General features: G+C 43.5%; 1 protein-coding gene and 1 long non-coding RNA gene across 3 annotated transcripts in view; one reads left to right on the forward strand and one right to left on the reverse strand.

Moving 5' to 3' along the window:
* The window catches only part of STAG1 (STAG1 cohesin complex component), a 296,109-nt gene extending 292,485 nt beyond the window's left edge, over nt 1–3,624 (forward strand). For both annotated transcript variants that reach the window (XM_089780890.1, XM_089780891.1), the window contains exon 35: nt 84–3,624. In XM_089780890.1, coding sequence (XP_089637016.1) covers nt 84–107 — 24 coding nt within the window. In that variant the 3' untranslated portion in view covers nt 108–3,624. The remainder of the gene's footprint in view (nt 1–83) is intronic.
* LOC142830733 (uncharacterized) lies at nt 3,480–21,344 on the reverse strand. Its single transcript, XR_012906180.2, has 3 exons — nt 21,223–21,344; nt 5,659–5,755; nt 3,480–3,616 (listed from the first exon to the last, which is right to left on the reverse strand). It is a non-coding gene; the product is annotated as an uncharacterized LOC142830733 (long non-coding RNA).

The raw sequence follows: 21,344 nt of genomic DNA on the forward strand, positions 1-21,344 counted from the left end.
TTTATTGAGCATTTTTTGCCATTTGTTTGCTTTATTTTATTTTATCTGTAAAGTTAACTGATATATTTTAATCATTTTTCTAGGGATTTGGAATGCCTATGTTCTGAAGTCTGGAGAAGACATTTTACAAATTTGGAACTCTATTGTTTAGAGCTAGAGGCCTATATACTGTGATAGCTTGTATGAAACCACATTTTTGATGTGATACGGTTTGATTTTTAACCAAATGATTAAGGTCAATCCCATTTTGTAGTAAAAGAGGAGAAGAGGACCTTCTTAATGATACAAAGGAATGTTGGCCAATCCAATCACCTCAGAAAGGCTGACTTAAAAAAAGTTTGTATCACATTCTTGACTGTCCTTATACAGATGTTTTTTTCTGGATGGGAAGGGAGTTTTAAATTGTTGAGACAGCTGTCAAAATAAACACTGTTCTACACATGTTTTCTGAAAACATTAAATGAAAACAAAAAACTTTTTAACTTTATTTTTCTGCTGTACAATTTAAAACTGTTTTAACATTTGCCTTTTTATGTTTTAAAAGCTAGCCATTTTTATTAAACTTATGCCTGTCAGTGACTGACTAGCAATGATGCTATAAGCAGGTCATCCTGGCTACAGAAATGTGTTTTTGAACACACTGGATTTAATTAACAGTATGGTACGTGCATATCCTCTAATAGGCATTGAAAAGTTCAGAACACTCTTACAAAAGAGGCTAGAATTCTAATGAAGTGCATCTCTGCCAAAAAAAGTCAGATTCTGATATGATAAACCCAGATTTTATACTCTTGAGAAGATTTATTTTTATTTATAATGGGGCATAAAATAAGAGATGTCCACGAAGCCACTTTTCCAACAGATGCTGTGTAACATTCATTTTATATAGCACTAGGGGACACAAAAACAGTACATTTTCTATTGGTACTTGCTCTGTGCATTTTTAGCAACTTATACCAGCAAATAAAGTATTCTCAGTAAAACACACAAATGGTTCTCAAGTAGTCACTTTGCTGTTTTTACTACCTATTTCATGCCCTGTCAATCCAAGGTACATAAACAGCAACTTTGCTATATAAAATACATCAAGGGGGGGGGGGAAATGGAATCGCTTTAGCAGTCTAAAAGCAATTTTAATTGTACCATATAAAAAGTCTACTTTCCATGCTGCAAATACCCTTTTGTGCTATTTTTGTAAATTAATTTTGCCATTTAGAAGTACTGTTTGTGCTGCATAGAAATTTGTGCGTAGATGGTGAAGTTCTTAAGCTTACAATGGACTACAGCTACATTTTCAGTGTTAACTGTGCATATTAAGAGTAATTCTTTGAAAAAATACAGTTTTTCAAAAAAGTAAAAAAACCCAAAAAGTTCTCACCTAATTCATTGTAATAAGAAATTTTCAGTGTCTTCAATGATTTGGAATCTCATTATGCTTAGATTTTCTGACTCTGCCTAGTAGCTGTTACCGTAGTTTAAAACTAGGCTGATCTTCAGAGATGCTGACCACCCACAACTCCCACTGAAAAAGCACCTCTGAAAATCAGCAACAAAATGTTAATCTTCCTTTCTAAGTCTGGATGTTAGCATTTGAGATACAAAGCAGACTGATCCACTTCAAGCACAGCAGGTTTAGAGTTGCTTTTTATTAGCAACTACAAAATTATCTTGGAGTTTTCTCTTTTACAAGGTCATTTTAAAAATAACTTGTACACCTAGTGCTTACCTCCGGGGAGGGAAAAACAACCCATGTCAAAACAGATCATTCTTTTCATTCTTTTAACAGCTGAGATTTTTCTCAAAATGTGTACAGTTCTCAGAAAGATTTGGTTGCCAAAAATGTTTAACTTGGTAATTCAGCCATTCCTCGAGCGTAGATGGATGACTATTGTAACAGCCTTTGAGGTTGCTGGATCATTGCTTTATAACAACAAGGATGCAAGTTACCCCCAGGGGGTAGAGGGTTGGCCGGAATGGCTGCATTATCCTGTCAGCACTGTTGTTCTGTGAGCATAGTAGCATAATAAACGCTGCATGATTTGAGTCATAGTCACAGACAAATCTTGTGCTTCACAGTTCTCTGTGTGGAAAACTGAACCCTGAGTTATACATTGTAGACTACTGTATAACACAACAAAGGTCACTTGAACATCCCCTCCAACGGGTTTCCAGTTCAGTTTGCAGTCAATAGGTTTTTTTGTATTGAGAGTGTCTTCTTGATTGGTTTTGCTAGTAATTCTGTAAATTGTACATTTACAATATGAGGGTTTTTTTCCTTTTGTACAATTTAAAACTGATGCTTCACCTTTCCTTTAATAAACTATTCAAAGTCATGTGTGTGTGGTGAGCATCCTCTTCGCCATACAGCATTTTAAAATAGCATCTGGCCAGTCATCACAGAATACCCCCAAAATTAAGGCTGAAAGACAGCTTTCACTTTAAGCTCCGACTCCTTCTCCAAACTTCCTATGGTATTGCTCATACTCAGTCTTAGGTCTCAGGGCAAAAGAGATTTGTGTTCGTTGTTTGCAGTAATTCTGATGAGTTGTCATGAGTCTGGGAATTTTAAACTGTTACAGGGTTTCATGTGATTGAGACACATTTCCGGTGAATTAGACTTCTTCCTCTTAAAGCTCAAGTAACCCACCCCATTTGGGTAAAGTACAGGGATGATTAAGAAATGAAAAGGTTTAACATTCCAATAGGTTGGAGTTTGTGCTAAAAATGTACAATTTCATGTGGGTGACTGCTACTTGAAAGTCTTACATGAACTTCATCAGTGCCAAGCTGTGAATGCACTCGCTTCTACAGTGTCTAGAAGAACTGAGGTATCTGCTGGTACTGGTTACCAGAGATAATTGGGTGAACTGGTGAAGAGCCAATGTGGTCCAGTAGGTAGGGCACTGAGCTAAGGTTCCAGGGACCTGTATTTTGTTCTAGATCTGCCATTACCAGGTTGAGTCATGTTCATGTTGGATCACTTCTCTGGCCTTAGTCTACAAAGGGACTTAGTCATTGCAGTCCTACGCAGTATGATGCCAAGGAACATCACTGCAGTCCACAAACCCTGACCTAGACTCCCTATTCATTTAATGGGGAGAGATAGGAGCCTTAGAATGTGATCTGCAAAGGCTAGCACACTAGGCAGGGAGCTGCCTGAGCTGGCCTGTGGGAGATGATGATGACAAGAGTGGATGCTAAGTCACAGACAAATCAGCTACCTGAAGTCAAGTAGGTTAGGCATGTAAGGCATTTCTTTTGGAAATGAATTAGGCACCTGCTTTATTCCACAAACATCGGAGGGGAAGGTGAAAAAAAGAGGAGGTGGTGCTGATACCCACCGTATAATATTTAACTCAGTGATTTAGCACATTGGCCTGGGATGTGCCAAACTTGGGTCAAATCTGTGTCTGCCAAAAGATCGGTGAAAGGAGATCTCTCAGGAGGGCATGGTAACCACTGAGCTCCGGACTGTTCTGATTTGGTGCACAGTCTCCACAAGTCTCTTCTGTTGATGCTAATTCAGTTTGGATAAATAATGAAATAGTGATGGCAGCATGGTAACTGGTTCCAGCATCTTCCACTTCCCAGGTAAGTGTCCTGGTCATTCTTGTCTCTTTTTTTTTTTTTTTTTTAAATTAAATGTCCTGTTGGGAAACTGTCGCAAATCTACCCAATTTAAAACATAAGAGCGGCCATATTAGGTCAGACCAAAGGTCCATCTAGCCCAGTATCCTGTCTGCCAACAGTGGCCAATGCCAGGTGGGAATGAACAGAACAGGTAATCAAGTGTGATCCATCGCTCATTCCCAGCTTCAGACAAACAGAGGCTAGGGTCACCATTCCTGCCCATCCTAACCTCCATGAATTTATATAGTTTTTTTAACCCTATCATGCTTCTGGTCTGTCCTTTGGCAAGGAGTTCCATAGATTGACTGCGATGTTTGATTATAACCTGCTACCTATTAATTTCATTTTGGTGACCTCTTAGTTCTTATAGAAACAAGTAAATAACTTTTCCTTATTACTTTTGCCACACCAGTGATGATTTTATAGACCTATCACATCTCCTCGTTCCTAAAACAAAAAGTTCCAGTCTAATTAATCTCTCCTCATATGGCAGCCATTCCATTTTTGTTGCCCTTTTCTGAACTTTTTCCCAGTGACCAGATACTTTTTTTGAGCTGAGGCAACCACATGTGCGCACAATATTCAAGATGTGGGCGTACTATGGATTTATATGCAGACAATAAAATATTCTCTATCTCATTCTCTATCCCTTTTTTAATGATTGCTAACATTCTGTTTCTTTTTTTTTTTTTTTGACTGCTGCTGCACATTGATTGGATGTTTTCAGAGAACTACCCACAATGACTCCAAAATCTTGCTCTTGAGTGGTAACATCTCAATTAGTTCCCAACATTTTATATGTATAGTTGGGATTATGTTTTCCACTATGATTACTTTGCATTTATCAACAGTAAAATTCATCTGCCATTTTGTTGCCTATTCACCTAGTTTTATGAGATCCTTTGGAAGATCTTCATAGTCTGTTTTGGAATTAATTGTCTTGAGCAGCTTGATATCATCTGCAAATTTTGCCACCTGTTTACCCCTCTCTCCAAATCATTTTTGAATGTTATATAGGATTGGTCCCAGTATGGACCACTGGGGGATACCTCTCTCCAGTCTGAAAAATTACCATTTATTTCTACCCTTTGTTTCCTATCTTTTAACTAGCTATTAATTCATGAGAGGATCTGCCGTCTTATCCCGTGACAGCTTATATTACTTAAGAACCTTTGGTGAGGGATTTGTCAAAGACTTTCTGGAAAATTAAGTACACTATGTCTGCTGGATCTCCGTTGTCCACATGCTTGCTGACTCCCTCAAAGAATTCTAGTAGATTGGTGAGGCATGATTGACTTTTCCCTCAACAAATTACGTATCCCTACAACTACATTCATATTATTAGAACATGGAATTATCCATGAAGATTCCATGCAACAGTTTGATTCATTTACAATTTTTACTTCATTTGACTCTCTGCTTTCTTTCACATATTTTCTGATGTATTTTGGTTGATTATGCTCATTCCACCAAGTTTCTGTGATGCCTGTTATATCAATATCTTCATGCAATAGGAGGCACTCTAGTTCACCCCTCTTATTATTTAGACTTCTAGCATTTCTATATAAGAACTTTAAAAACTTGTTACTATTTATCTGTCTGACATTACCTGACGTGATTGAATGAAACTCTTTTTTCATTTGACTGTTTCTCAACAGATCTTACCCATATTTTATCATCTTCCATTTTAGGCGTAATCAATTTTCCTATTTATAAATTCCAGACAGAATTATTGTCACATATAGTATCTACAGATACATTTATGCCAGGTACATTTCATCAGCCCAAGTTATCACATTCGGAGTCTCATATATAGTGTAATCCATACTAGTGGAGGGCTGTCACCTCCTGTCTTGTAACCTTGGTGTGGGGTGGGGGAGGATGTTTTTCTCTCCTTTTTCTACTTTCAGTACCTCCCTTGCAAAACATTTCCAGCTGAGACCTAGAGACAGAAAGCTTGTGGAAGCATATTCCCTGCTGGGTTATTTTACCTGTTTGAATTTCCTTTGTTTCCTTTATTTTTCTTACCTGCTTGATGATCCAGTTACTGATTAAATGTAAATTAAGGCAAAAATACACATTCCTTCCTTTGGTTAGGACAGACCTGACTTCTGCTTGGGCAGAGCTGTTGGGTGCAGAACATGTGTTAATATCTTCATAGAGAGGAATCTTCACACACATATTGCCACATGTATTTTACCAGGGCAATCAATACTGACCAGCAAATTAAGACTTTTCAAATAATACCTTATATGCCATATTTTACATAGAGATTATTTAACTACCATACAGTGGTACCTTCCATTGCACCTCTTTCCCTTACAAAGCTTCAGTAGGATTAGTTATTGGCCGACATGGACGCAGGAGGATGAGGCCCTCTTTCCTGGACAAGGCATCTGCCATCATCTCTTCTTTTCCCTTTGTATACACAGTTCCTATGTCAAATCACTGTAAGCCCCAAACCCAGTGTCTGAATCATCTGTACTCTGTTCAAACACTTTGTCAAAATCTGGACTATTAAGAAAAAGATTTTGAGACAAGATTTTTCTTTCCCTTATCAAAACCCTCTTGATGTGTCTTTCTTTCTACATACCACTTTAAACTCAATCTTTTTATAGGAGGATATTTTTTACTTTTTGTAGATACAAAGTCTCTGAGCCTACAAAAAAACCTTCTGTAATAAATTTACCAGTGGCTTCAATTTTCATTGTTACCTGGGAATATTTGACCCCCATCTGCCCAATATCCCAAATAAAGAATTCTGTCTGCTCCAATTTTACACTTACAGAACTTTACTGTGTGTGTGTGTGTGTGTGTGTGTGTTCAGACCAAGTGTTGCTAAACATTGCAATGTCACTGATATATGCCCTTGCACAGTGTGTGTGTGTGTGTGTGTGTGTGTGTGTGATCAGACCAAGTGTTGCTAAACATTGCAATGTCACTGATATATGCCCTTGCACACTTCTGCAAATCATTTCTCACTTTGACCAGCCTCCGAAAAATGGTTCTTGCATTAAATAAAATGGCTACATTGTGAACTCCCGTATCAATGATTAAAGCAATTTTTCGATGCTTCCTTATTTAAAGAAATTTGCCAGTAACCTCTAGTTAAATTCAAAGAACTAAGATGTTTAGCTTTGCTCAAAATGTCCAGCATATCATCAGTTCTAGCCCTGAGATACACATCTGTTACTATGACCATACTGAGTTTTCTAAAATCAAAATCTTAGTGTTGTGTTGTCCTGGGTATCACCTGTTTGCTTGGTCCCTAGCAGCTGTCAGACCCTTTAATTACTTCCAGGACTAACCTGCTTTGTATTTCTGTGTGAATTTATTCCTGCATCTTGCTCTTGGCACTATAGGGTCTGTTGGGAGGTGGCCATATCCTGTAATAATTTTAAGTCAGCAGATACATCCTTCATCCTGTCTTTTAACTTTTTCTGAACCTGCATATTTAGTTACTGGCTCGCCATGTGCCTCAGAGCTTGAGGCAGTAGCTCTAACAATCTGGTGGCAAAATCTACCACCAAGATATATTTCTTGCCCCCTTGGCTAGTATGTGACAAAAGATCCACACTGTTTATTGCCCTCGTAAATGCTGCTTGTATTACAGACAACAGATGTACAGGAACCATCTGGAATCCTAGAGGTCTCTTTCTTTTGCCAAAATTCACTAGTCCTGCAGTAATTCTTCACTATAAATCTGTATTCCTGGCCAGTAGAAATTTTCTTGAATCTCTGATAGGTGCTTCTTTGAGTGGTAGTCCTTGTGGTTATACACGTGCCATGCATCCAGAGATGAGGAATTCAATAGTAGTATTGTCTGTTGGTTCACACATGCACACCCCTGCTGCTTTCATAATTTCCTCTGGGGCAATAAAGGGGAGAGAGGAGCAACCATACCCTCATCAGTTCTTTCTCGCTATTGCAAGTTCCATGGCAGAGCTTCTACTCTCTTCTCATCTGTGTGACATGTTGGACTGTTTGTAGTATTGTACACTGTTACCTTTTTTGTTTTGCTGTAGTTTTAGTAATATTCATTTTATGACTTGAGATGACGTTTTTTATGGTTCCTTCCCATTCTGTCCTGACACACACCCCCTAGGTTCTGCATTGTACCGAAGATGCCAGGGTCAAGATCTGCACTTCTGGCCTGTGCTCAGTCTCCAACAGCTACAAGCACCAATGCCATCTTTACTGCTTGGGAGAAGCCCACACTGCATCCAGGTGCATTACCTGCCCCTCCTTCCCAAGCTGTACCTAAGAAGACCAGGCTCTCTGTCTCAAAAAGCACCTCATAGAGATTGCCATAAGGTTGCAATTAGACTCAGACCAGGGAATCTCCCCTTAAAAACCCAGACATGCACCTCTTACCATGGAGATCCAGTCTGGTTCCACTAGTATTGGCACTGGGGACCCTGTACTAGGGCCTAGTCATGATGTGAGGCAAGGAAGCATGTGCATAAGCATGGCAATAAGTTTTCCTCCAGGCCCAGAGAAGACAACGTACCTTCCATGTGTTCCAGCCATGGAGAAGTAGCACATTCCAAAGTTCACAAGCACAAGTCACACAGACAACTGCACCCACTGGTTCTATCCATCGAGCTATGTACGCCATCCAAGTTGGCACTCCCTGTGTCAAAGGAACCTTCAGTTCCAAAGCAATTCTCTGTTCTGGCTTGGATTCTGGTTGTGGATTACATACTGTTTACTCTGGGGAGGCTAGAGTTGGTGCCCAGGCCTCATGAACTCTTTACTTTGGTGGAGGCAAGATCTCCACATTTTTTCGTTTCAGCTCCCACCTGAAGAGGCACATTCTCCTAAATTGGACTTACTTCCTTCAGGTCATGTTTCCACCCTCTCCTCTATGTCTCATATGGTTCCTCTAGTTCCAGTGGTACCACTGTTTGAACCAGGATCTGGCTTCTCAGCATTAGAGGATTCACCTGGACAGAGCAGGGACCCTCTCTCACAGTATATACAAATATCTAAAGGTTCTTCCAAAACAGAATATTACAAAATAACCTCCATTTTCCCAAGTCACTAACGCCCTGCTCCTTGGTGCCCTCTGCATCATCCGATGGATTCGTCATCTTGGCTATGCTGGTGGTCCTGGCCTCAGAATCCATCATCAGAACCTTCTTATTCAGCAAGGGAAGAGTCCCTCATCTCTCCTTTTTGGGCATCCTTGCATCTGTGTTTGTAACCAGTATTGGAGGATGAACTGCTCAGCCTGGCTCCACCAGTACACAGAACAGGAGCAGTTCATTTTGTCATCTCCAGATACTGCAGTCTTTGGTTCCAACCTTGCTCCTAGATGACTACCACCAGTTCTAGGATCTCTTATTCAGGGTGTCTGAGACCCTCCATATTCCACTAAAGGAGGTACAGGACAAACAGCATCAGTTTGTTGACATCTTGTCTCGGTACTTACCAGAGTGGCTCTACTCATCAGTGATGCTATTCTGCAGCTGACTCAGACTATCTGGCTCACTCCTGCCATTTCTGCACCTATCCTCCCTGGAAGGTGGAGGGAGGGCAGAGAAGAGGTACTGTGTATCAGGAAAAGGGTCTGAGTTTCTGTTGTCTCACCCCCACCCAATTCTCCTGTGATACAAGCAGTGATGGAGCACGGCAGGCAGCAACACCCATACTCAATCCTGGCACACAAGAAGGCTAAATGGCAGAACCTTCCGGGTCCCAAAGTCCTCTCAGCCAGCTTTTAATTCCAGATTTACAATCACCTGGCACTAAATACGATTTCCTTACTTTACAGCAAAGTGGCAGATTTTGCATAGCAGCTTCCCCAGTAGTATTGTGCCTGCTTCCAGGCTATCTCAGAGGAAGGCAAACTGGTTGTGAGGATGACATTCCAGACCTCAGTGGAAACAGCAGACACCTCTTCAAGCAGGTGGCTCTGGGGACTATCACAAGGAGGGAATTGTGACTTTGTTCATCTGGTTTCCCCTAAGTAGTGCGGAATACCATAGAGGACTTTCCTTCCCATAAGACTCACCTCTTCCATCAGAAAACCAGTAATTCCTTCCACTCCTTCAAGGATTCCAGAACCAGCTATGACTATTGGGTATTTACAAGTTCTGCCAACTGCTACTGACACGAGTCAGAATTTCTCCATTCTATCAATGGCCCTATGAGCCTTCTTGCAAGGAAAAGGCAACCGAATGACCCTGTTCTTCAATCTCCTCATCACAGACTTCAACAGAGCCATCAATCATTTTGCTTCTCCAACACACCAAGGGAAATATGTGGTCTCTAGCACTTTGTGCAGAACTGGTTTATCTATAAGCCCCAAAGGTACTGTTGTCAGCAGCCTATCTTGCGGGGACTCTGCTCCATCTGCTTGCATATTTTCTGAGTTGGAAATTCATGCCAGCTACAAATGGGATCTCCATGACATCACAGTCAGCGATGTTTTCACTTGACGAGTAACTCCAAACAGTGAGCTTCTTGCCTCTTGCACCAACAGCAAATTCATCAGGTCATGCTCCAAGGGCACCTCTTACCAGGAAATGAGCTTGTCATTCGCTGATTGGACCAGACCAGTTATGCTTTTCCCTGCTATTGCTACTGCCATGTGTCCTCCACAGATCAGGTGGGAGAGAGCCAGTTATTCTCATCACCTGTTTTTTACTTCATCAATTCTGTTCTCCCCTCTCACATGTCAGAGGGTCCCCTGTTCTGCTGCCAACGTTTCTAGAAGTGCTCGCACAATACAGCAGGCATCCTGATCCACAGACATTCATTCACTTCAGAGTTTGTGGTTTGGAAGGACATCTTTGCTTGAACAGGAATGTTCATTAGCAGTTCAAGACATTGGCTGGAAGGAATCCACAGGACATTCCTATCAGGCTAAGTGTCAATGATTCATTTCCTGGGTCACACAAAGGACTCTGAGAACATGGATATCACCCTTCCCCCATTTTTTTTACCACCTTTCGTCCCTGAAGATGTCAGGACTCACCTTTCATTTGATCAAGGTGCATACAGCATCTGTTATTGCTTTTCATCCTCCAGTGGAAGGGCACTCCATGTTTACACATCCGTTGGCTAGTAGGTTTTGAAAGGTCCTCCTTCATACTTATCCACCCATTCAACCCATCATCATCCCGCTCCCAACTCGATGGGACCTCAACTTCATCCTCTCAATCTTAATGAATTTCCTTTGAATCTTTGGCCTAATGCTCCCTATCTCTCCTTTCCATTAAGGTTGCCTTCTTGGTAGCTATTGCTTCTGTGAAAACGGTAGGTGAAATGAGGGCCATAATGGCAGACACCCCCCCCCCCCATCACATTTCATGAGAATGTTTCCCTGCATCTGCACTCCAAGTTTCTGCCAAAGTTGTATCCCACTTCCACCTCAGTCAACCCCATACCCTTACCTACTTTCTCCCAAAACCTTGTGCATCAGCAGAAGAACAACATCTGCAGGGCCTTGGCCTTCTACCTGCAGAGGACAAGACCATTCAAAAAGTCTTCCAGACTGTTTATCACTGTAGCTGAATGGATTATGGGACAATTTCCACAACATGGATTTCTAAGTGGATTTCAGGGTGCATTATGCTCTGCTATCAATTGTTAAAACAATTTCCACCCTTTGGGATACAAGCCCACTCCACAAAAGCACAAACATCAACTATGTCTGTGCTTCATGTTGTACCACTTTTGGATATATGAAGGGCAGCTATGTAGTGCTGGGTACATTCTTTGCTGCTCTTTACACGTAGGTGCAAGGCTGTGATATTTCATTTTGCATGGTAATCCCATCTTCCTCTTAATTAGATACTGCTTAACTACCTCAGTGGACTGCAAGAGGGACCATCAGTTGAAGAAGAGGTAACTCATCTCCAACTGGAGATTCTTCAAGATGTGTGGCCCTTTTCTGCCTTCCTTCCCCTCTCTTGTAGATGTTTGTTTTGTGGTGGTGAAGGAAATGAGGACTGTCAGTCCATCCCACCTTTATTGCCTAAGATGAAACCATGAGAGGAAGCAAGAATGCATGCACAAACCAATGGATAATACTACAGTAACATTCTTTGGCTCTGGACGCAATGGTGCATGTGTATAACTCTCAGTAGAATGTAGATTGGGACCACACATCTTGAATGACCAGTAACTTCCTCTTGTCTGTGCACCCAAGGGACCAGCAAAGGGACAATCATGTTAGTAACCAATTCTCCACAATGCTGGGTAGGTACAAGCAAATGCTGAAAGAGTTGCTCAGGGCAACTATACAATCTCCCATTTTCTTTTAAAAATCCCCTCTTCCCATTTTCCTTTTCTGGGGGCTCCCTCTAAAACACATCAACATATGCTCTCTAAAGTGGGATCTGATCCCTTTTTCAACTGCAAAATGCTGGCGCCTGATATCTGGGACAGCTTCTTCAGTCACAAGGGTCATCTCCCAACCCTGAGGGCATGCTGCTTTGCTCTGCAGTGCAGAAGCTAGCCTCAGCCCCTGTAACCACATTATTTCCTTCTGCTACAAAAGAGTTAGAGACCTTCCCTTCCCTCCTCAGCAGTTTCTGGGATTTTATCACTCATCTCTGAGATCCTAGCACAGTATTCCCTTTTGTTATACGGAAACATCATATTTAACTGGCTAACCACTTAAAACAGGGCTGGGCAGGAGGCTGAGCCAACGGTTAACTGTAACCATTCACGTTCCTAGATACTATCCAGTGACCCCACTGTTACTTTTCCACACATACGTTGGCTAAAGTTACAGGAATCTTCTGTCTTCCCATTGACAGAGCCTCCGCTTCTTGGTCAGGTAACAAGTCAGCTTTTTGGACAGAGCTTTCCTTAATCAGAGTAATATGGATTCAGCTGTTTTTCCTCCCTATTCACTCATTATTTACTCAACTTTAATAAATTCTAAATATACCTCAATAGGCTCAGTCCTCACAAAACTCAGGAGAACTATAGGAACGTCTGGGGCTTCTGCGATAAGGACAGCTGCATTGCATAGGGCTTAATTCTTTTTAGCTCAGGGCCTAGATTTCTCAAGTACTCAGTGGAGTTATACTGGAAACACCTTTTTGACTCTTTCTTCACAGGTTTGCAATGGATATTTCCAGGTGAGGAACCATTCTTGGGGGGAAGATTGCCTTGACTTCCAACCATCCTCCTTCCTGAGGTAAACACGGGATTCCCCGTCCTTTACACACTGGTTTTGTGGCTTCCACTCATTAGATATCTGGGCTTGCAAAAAGGAATCAGCCACAATAGCCATGGTTTGCACAGAATTTAAAGCCAATTATGAGTTTTTAAATGATACAAAATGATTACAATAGCATGTAGAGTGTGAATACAGGGGTGTGTCTGTCATACTGGGAAGTTCTTCAACAATAACTGTCTATGTTGTTTTGATCAGATCCTTTAATCCTTTTCTTCAGGAGTCAATATTTCTCCAGTTTAGGCCCATGTTCACTTAGATCTTCTGTATACTTCTACATTACAAATTAACCTTTATCCTGTTGGCTATCACGCTTTGGTTTTTTGGTAACCCGAACATTATGCATATGCAAGCTTCATTTTACCAATTTCTGCATTTTTTTTTCCTGAGGGCTTGCAGTTTCTTGTGACAATTTTTTTCCTCAAAACTTGCAACACATTCTTACCTTTGTTCTGTTAGCAATGTCATTTTAAGCACATCAACAATTTTATGTAAATAAGCTTCAAAATAAGCAAAAAGCACATACTTATTCCAGCAAGACACTGGCCTAAGTATTACCTCACATTTACTCATTAACTATCCAAAATTACATTTCCTTTGGAGAAATGGCCATGATTCTATAAATACGATTTTCATTCAGAGTTCTGGTTTGTTTGTGAATCATTACAAAGAAACATCATTGGAAATGTTCCTGTGAATGCACTTTGAGGGGTTTATCAATTTAAGAGATTTGATATTTACTAGGGATGTTAACATACATTTATTTTTGTAAACATGGAACTGATTAAATTTATAGAGGTTACATTTTTACTTGTGGGAGAAGCGAGGGTCAGGCAGGAGCTGGTGCTTCCCTATGCCCTCCTGCTGCCTCTGTGGGAGGCAGTAGTGTGGGGTGGGGGGCCAGGCTCCCACCTGCCCCCCCAATACTGCTGCCTGTGGGAGGCAGCAATGGGGGGGGAGGCAGGGGAAGGCAGTTTAAAAGCCAGCTTCCCACATGTATCAGCTCCTGCCTCTCCCCTGTATCAGAGGCAATAGAGTGGGGGGAAGGCAGTTCCACGGGAGCTGGTATGCATGGGGAGCCAGCTTTTAAGCATCAGGTCCCACCTCCAATGGTCCATTTTTTCCATCCATGTGCTGAATAAATGTTGCTATGTGCACCAAGACATGTGTGAATGTGCATCACGAGTAGAAACAGATACTGCCAACTGTGGGTGCTCTGCTACTCAGCTGAGTGACATTTTAATCTTTCCCGGGCAGCTGCCAAAGCTTAGAGGGAACACTGCCCCCAACCCCTGCGTCTGATACAGAAGAAGCCGGGTGTGTCCATGTGTGTGAAACCATTAGAATTAATCAACGAGCCTCATCAGTTAATTATGTACCCTAACATCCACCTCCCCCCCCCCATGCGCACATTCACTAGGAAATGTGATATTTTCAAAGATGTCACTTATTTTACATGATGGTATAAAAATGATCCACTATTGGTTATTTCTCCTTCTTGTTTCTTTAGCAGTCATTTAACATAGTTTATTTTGCAGCACATTATAAGCATTACTACAATTATCAACATTTCTATACAAAATAATATCTTCAAACTAAATGCCACAACTAGATAATGTTAAATTGTATGTATTTGATCTCATTAGCTAGTTAAATTTAATACTAGTTCTATTTTATTATTTACTGTATTTAATTTTCTTCTGTGAATTAAATGCTTTTTTTCATTTTAGCAAAGATTAAGCGTAGATTTAAATTTTTATAACGGGTATTGTAATCTTAGGGAGTAATTATACAGCCTTTGAAACAAAAACTTGGTTGATTTTTTTTTGCTAGTGTTTCAACTAATTTGGGCATAGGTATAATTTTGATTAATCCAACAATAGCTTCAAATTTAGGAATAAAACACCAACTAAACTAATTCATTAGACAGACCTTCCCTTCATAATTGTATTTTTAATTACTATGTGACCATACAGTATTCTCCATTTGTCACATATATGGCATGTCTGATGTCCAGTCCAAGTATTCAAATGTATTGGGCTGCTTAGATGAGTTCTTTCACAAGTTTTTGTCGCACTACTACGTTTTATACCATAGATGGGTTGCGTAGCTCCTTAGGCATCACATTAGTCAATCCATTATATAGCAGTCCAGAAAAGGTGTGTGTCACCATCCTATGAGACTGTTTAACGAGAGTTTGAAGTACCCCATCCGCACTCTTTAAAAATGAAGTCTTTGAGGATGGCTGCCTATGTACTATGGTCTCCTACATATCTGTCTTCTTGATGACTGATAGGGAAAGCGAGAAATAAGTCTTCTGTAATATTAAGAGTAATCAAGAGAAGACATTTTTACCTCAGCTAGATTTCAGAGGATATCAGCCTCTGTGAGCAGTTGTACCAGTCCACAAATATTTATTGGCAATGAAGTGAGCCATTTTCCCAGCTTGGATCTCTTCAAGCATTTTAAACTGTTTCTGAATACAGGCAGTCCCCGGGTTACGTACAAGATAGGGACTGTAGGTTTGTTCTTAAGTTGAATCTGTATGTAAGTCGGAACTGGCGTCCAGATTCAGACACTGCTGAAACTGACCGCCAGTTCTGACTTACATACAGAATCAACTTAAGAACCCCAGGCGTCCCCAAGTCAGCTGCTGCTGAAACTGATCAGCAGCTGATTCCAGGAAGCCCGGGGCAGAGCAACTCTGCCTCGGGCTTCCTGTAGTCAGCGCTGGTCAGTTTCAGCAGAAGCTGACTTGGGGACGCCTGGGGCAGAGCAGCTGGGGTGCTGCCGGGTTGGTCCAGTAGTGCCCAGAGCGGCGCTGCAGGACCAATCGGCAGCGCCCCAGCTGCTCTGCCCCAGAGTCCAAAACAAAAGCCTGGTCTGCTGGGGGGGGGGGGGAGCACACTAGCTGCGCCCCCCCGCGCCCAGCAGACCAGGGACACGGGGAGCAGAGCCGCAGCGGCAGCGGGGTGCCGCGCCTCTGAGGCTTTGCTCTGGCAAAACCTCAGAGGCGCGGGACCCCGCCGCGGCTGCGGCTTCAGTCCGGGTGCCTGTGGTCTGCTGGGGACGGTCCCCAGCAGACCACAGGCACCCAGACTGAAGCGGCAGCAGTGGCGGTTCCCCGCGCTTCTGAGGCTTTGCTCCGGCAAAGCCTCAGAAGCGCAGGAACCCGCCCGGTGCCCCTGGTCTGCTGGAGACGGTCTCCAGCAGACCAGGGGCACCGGAGCAGCTTACGAACGGGGCTTTCTCGCCCCGACCTCCGGGGCGAGAAAGCCCCGTTCGTAAGTGCGGATCCGACGTAAGTTGGATCCGCGTAAGTCGGGGACTGCCTGTATAATATTGCATTTCATATTATGATTTCGAACTGCATAATTATTTTGACTGATTAACACTTTTCTGGTATTCCTTTTTCATTGTAGATATTTAACATTACTTGATCTCCTATTTACCATTCTTGCACCTTTGTTGTGGCATCAAAGCAAAAAGCAGTCTGTGTCTTATACCTATGTTTGTGCCTTCTCACAGATTAACTTCTCTTAGGTGTTTTTACCTGTAGCAACCATTGATCAGTTACAACAGCTTTGTACCAACGCAGGCACAACACAAAGCAGGTGTTTAGGCAACACCATTTTATACCTGTAAAAGATGCTGTCTGTCCCCATCTGGAATAGCTCAGAGACACCAGTATTAAGGGCAACTTAACGTTTTTCTTCAGTGTATTCAGTAAGCGTAAAATTTAAAGTTATATTACTTCTTTCTCCCAATGTTGATGTGTGATAATTTTTCCCTCTTGTATTCCCAATTTTATTACAGTATTAAGTACACTAAAATGTCCCCTGATCTGAATCAGTTACCCAAGGGAAGTCCACATTTTGTAAAGCTCTTCTCATGCAGAACAGTACCAATTGCCTGGTTGTTTCTCATACAGATTGCTTGTACCCATTTGGAGAAAGCAGACACTATGATCAAAGTGTATAAATTTCCTCCAGCCTTTTTTGGGAATGCACCAATATAATAAATTTTCCGGTGTCTCCATTTTGCTTTTCTATTAACAGCTTCAGATCTTAACTTGCACATATAGTCTGAAATCCTGATTTAATTGGCATGGATAATGCTGCCATTTATTTTTAATATTGTGATAGCTACAAGTAGATATATCATGACATAAATAAAAGCTGTTTTATATTTCTCTGGTGCATCCAAAATGATCTATCACTGGGTTTGGCTACCCAGATTGAGTCTCTGTCATTGAGTTGTAAAATAGTTAACGGAACTTCTTTCTGTTCTGGTGAGGCTCAGCTTAGCTAGGGAAGGATTTTGTTTTCACAAACTGGTTAAATCAGTATTTCCTTGTTCAGGTGTAACAGCTCCAATGGGTATCTCAGGTTGCGGGATTTTCCACGGAGAAGCACCCACAGATGCTATCTTGACTTCCAACTCAGTCTCTCAGTTCCTTCATGCTCCAGAGGAATTTTTCATCTGAGGCTTTACCTTTACTACAACCAGCAGCGCATCCATGGCTCTCTTAGTTGCCAAATGTTTATATATATAATACATTGTATTGGGAGAGCCTACTGTAAGGATGAAATCCATACTAAATCCAATCCTTAAGCAATGTTTTGCACATCCATAGTATTCAAATGAAGCTGAGAAACCACATTAGGCAAAAATTTGGGGTTGTAAAGTCAATTTGTCCTTGGAGAATTGTGTATAAGGAGGTTCTAATATCAGAACCTACAATTCTCAGATTCTTCTTGTAGATCACTGAGCTGTAAAGAAAACCAATCATATTTGCCACTGATCAGCAGACAACCTTTGCCAAGTGTGCTACCTGGTCATGAGAACACAATCAGCTTCCAGCAAATCACTGGTACGAGACAAGCAAGTAGTTCAGATTCAGTGACAGAGATGACCAGAAATGATCATGTCATGTGTACCAAGAAATAGCAGATAGTGTGGCTGCACTGGGAATAGAGAAAGCAGTTCAGGAGAGACTACCAGAAAAGCAAGGATGAGAACTACGTCTCTGGAAATTCCGTTATCCTCTCTCTTTTTAGGGCTTGGATTGGGTGCTAGGAACTGCATCAAGTACTGAGCCCTCAGTGGTTCACAACAGCTTGGTCAGCCAGAGTTGTGACCTTCTGACTCTTGAATCTAGTGCCAGCTCACAGGGTGCCCCATATATCAAGCTAGTAAAATGACTGGCATAGGAATGTAAAATCCCATATTGTTCAACCGATTAAAGGGGCAGAAGACTGGCTGGAATAAAACGCCCTCCCCTCCCCCACCCACCGGGGCTGCTCCAGCCCAGCCAGAGCAGTCCCTGCCTGTGGGGCACCTGAGTCCACTGCAGACAGAGGCTGCTCTGGATGCTAGAGCAACCGGTCTGCGGCAGCCCCCTGGCCCATGGTAGGGATGTAGTAGTGTGGGTGATTAACAGGTTAACTGATAAGCAAAAGGTTACAGGTTAATTCTGTAGACTACATGCATTTCTCTCCCTCCCCTCCCCCCCCCCCCCGGTAAATTTTTAGCAGGCTGGCCATCAGCCTGGCTCAGTTCTGGCTCGTGCTGGATCCAGGACCTACCCCTGCTGCGTCTCTTCATTTCAAGTGTATTAGGATCCAGGCAGGCAAGCAGCCTGGCTTGCGCCAGGTCTGGTAGCTCAGACCCCCTCCAGACACTGGCTGCTGCCACCACACGCTGCTGTCTCTGTATCAGAGGCAGCAGCCAAGGTTAACAGGCAGCTGGTCCGTGACGGGAGCTGGTTTTTAAACTGGTTCACCTCACCGACCAGCTCCCATCTGGCACCCGAGGCTGCTGTCTTTGATACAGAGGCAGCAGCGCGGAGTGCCAGGGAGCTCCTTGAGAGTGGGGCTGGAGTGCACTGGCTGATGGCTCCACTGCCAGGGACTATAAAATAGTTGAGTAACCAATAAGAATTCATGAGGTTACTTGACTATTCAATTACCTGAGATTTAGCATCCCTAGCCCATGGCAGGTGGGGAGCTGCTCCTGTCTCCTCCATTTAATCAGAACCAGTCAGCATCACCCTTAACCTCTCACCTCCCTACTCTGGTGTTCCCACCTATCTCCAAAGAAGCTTTGCTACAGGAGCATGTCCTGGGTCCATACTCAGAGGAACTGTTTGATGACTCCCTTGGAAGAGCATGCTGCTGACAAAACAAGAGAAACAGAAAAGGCAGAAACACTCCCAAAGTCTGGTAAGTGTTTGGTTCCTTGTTTGTAGTAAAATGGCAGGAATTTCCAGTTTATGACCTAATCCACTTTTTATTACAGGCTGTGGGTTGTCATGCATATCTGCTAATGGCGGAAGGTATTCCAGCATCTTGGCATCACCCTCCACACTATCACCAAAATTCATGGAGATCAAGAAGCAGAAGCAACAGTTAAACATTTATCATTGAAGTTTTATTAGATTTTCAAACATGCTTACAAAGATGGGCTAGGGTATTAAAAGAATATTGCCTTCCATTGTAGTATGTTGCAATATAACAAGCTGTCAGAGGTAGGGAAAACTTAATGCATAGGTGATGAAATATGAAATACCATATGGGGTTTGTACACAGTCTGCAAATATACTGGGCAAAGGGAGGAAAATGGCCGTGTAGTTCTTTGAAAGTCCGTATCATCATTAGAGATGTGAAACATTAACCAGTAAGCCTCACCCACCAGTAGGAACTGGAGCAGGAGGGGATGGGACCGCTCCCCTCCACCCCACCTATTCTGTTTAATTGTTTAAACATGCTTCCTCACTTTTACACTCACCAATGAGAGAACTTTCCCTCATCCCATGCCAACTTAACTTTGCTTTTAGAGCCTTTGGTAAGGGACCTTGTGAAAGGCTTTCTGAAACAATAAGTACACTATATCCAGTGGATCCCCCTTGGCCATGTGCTTGTTGACCTGACACCCCCCAAAAAAAAAATTCTAGCCAATTTTAACAAAACAATGTTGACTCTTTCCCCAATAAATCCTGTTCAGTTGTTTCTGACATTCTGTTCTTGGCTATAGTTTTAATCAGTTTGCCCGGTACTTGTTAGATGTACCAGCCTGTAATTGCCAGTATCGCTGCTGGAGTCTCTTTTAAAAATGGGCATCACATTAGCTACACTTCAGTCATTACTCCTAGACATTGAGCCTAAAAAAAACTAAAAATTCTGGGCCAAATACTTTCAATTCTGTAAATTGTATTTATCAAATAAATGTGGGGACTCTAAAAAGGCATGGGGGGAGCACAGACCTGGCTGCCCTGAGGTAGAAGTTCACTGTGCAGTTCCCCCGGAACAGACTCAGGGGTGAGGCTGCACCCAACTCCAATACACCCCCATGCCCCTGCCAAATGTACCAGATGTGGGTGAGCAGGCTCAGCAAGGCAGAATGCAAGTGCAGAGGGACTTAGCATGGGCAACTCTAGGTGTGAAGTGAGAGTGTGGGGCAATATGGGTGCAGGTGATTCAATGGGGGTGCACAAGGGCTTGACAGAGATTGTGGGTGCAATAGTAATGGAATTCTGCAGGGGGGGTTCATGTGGTGGTTGGGGATCAGCAGGGGAAGAAAGTTTGGATGCCGGGTAGATAGTGGTCAGGGGAGGTGTGGATGTACAGGGATTTGGGTGGTCCAGGTGGACGGTGAATAGGGCCCATCAATATAGTGCTGAGGGGGGGAGGGAGGCTTGGCAGGAGGGTCAGGATAGGGGCTCCCTCTCCCTGAAGCTGAGGAGCAGAGGGAGATGTTTGCAGAACTTCCTCACGTCCGAAGGGGGAGCAGACTGACCTGCCCTCCAGGTGCCATGTAGGGGAAGGGAAGCCTTGTCCTCCCCCGCTCAGCAAGGGCTACTTGCGCCCTGCAGGGTAGGGTGCGACCAGCTCGATCTTCCACAGTCCCCGCCCCCACCCCCTGTAGCCCGCTCCCCAGGGCGCCGGAACAGAGACTCAATAGGATTTTAGGAGACCTCAGTCATTTAGACCAACCTTCTGCTCAAAGCAGCCCCCCCCCCCCCGCCTCCTCCCCTGCGACTGACCGGGCAGGGAGGGGAGTCCAGCCCCCCCCCTCCCCCCGACCCTACCCAGTGCTCCCCCTCCCCGGGAAAGAGAGTTTGCTACGATCCAACTCAGCCCCCCCCCCGACCATCGCTCCTGGTGCTGCCGCCCCGAGAACAGCCTCTCGGGACCCCCCCTCAGGCAGCCGAAGGCTGCTACCGAATCCCCCCCCCCGTACGTCCCGCTCTCCAGCCCCCCTCGCGGGCTCCCCCTCAGAGAGTTTTCCCGCGGCAAGTCCCTGTCTCGAGCGCCAGGCCCGGCTCGGCGCGTGCCGCAGGGCCCCTCAGGCCGCCGCGCGGGACGTTAACGGTCACCCCGGGGCCCCGCACCCACCTGCGCGCTCCGGCCCTGGGGGAGGGTTGGCGCCAGCCCCGCCGCTTGCGCTGCGCGCCGGGAGGCGGGACGGGACCGGCCCGAGCGAGACAGCCGCTCGTGCGCGAGCCTGGCCAGGGGCG

This window comes from Pelodiscus sinensis, chromosome 10 (genome assembly GCF_052426305.1).
Source record: "Pelodiscus sinensis isolate ZL-2025 chromosome 10, ASM5242630v1, whole genome shotgun sequence".
NCBI classification, from domain to species: domain Eukaryota; kingdom Metazoa; phylum Chordata; order Testudines; family Trionychidae; genus Pelodiscus; species Pelodiscus sinensis.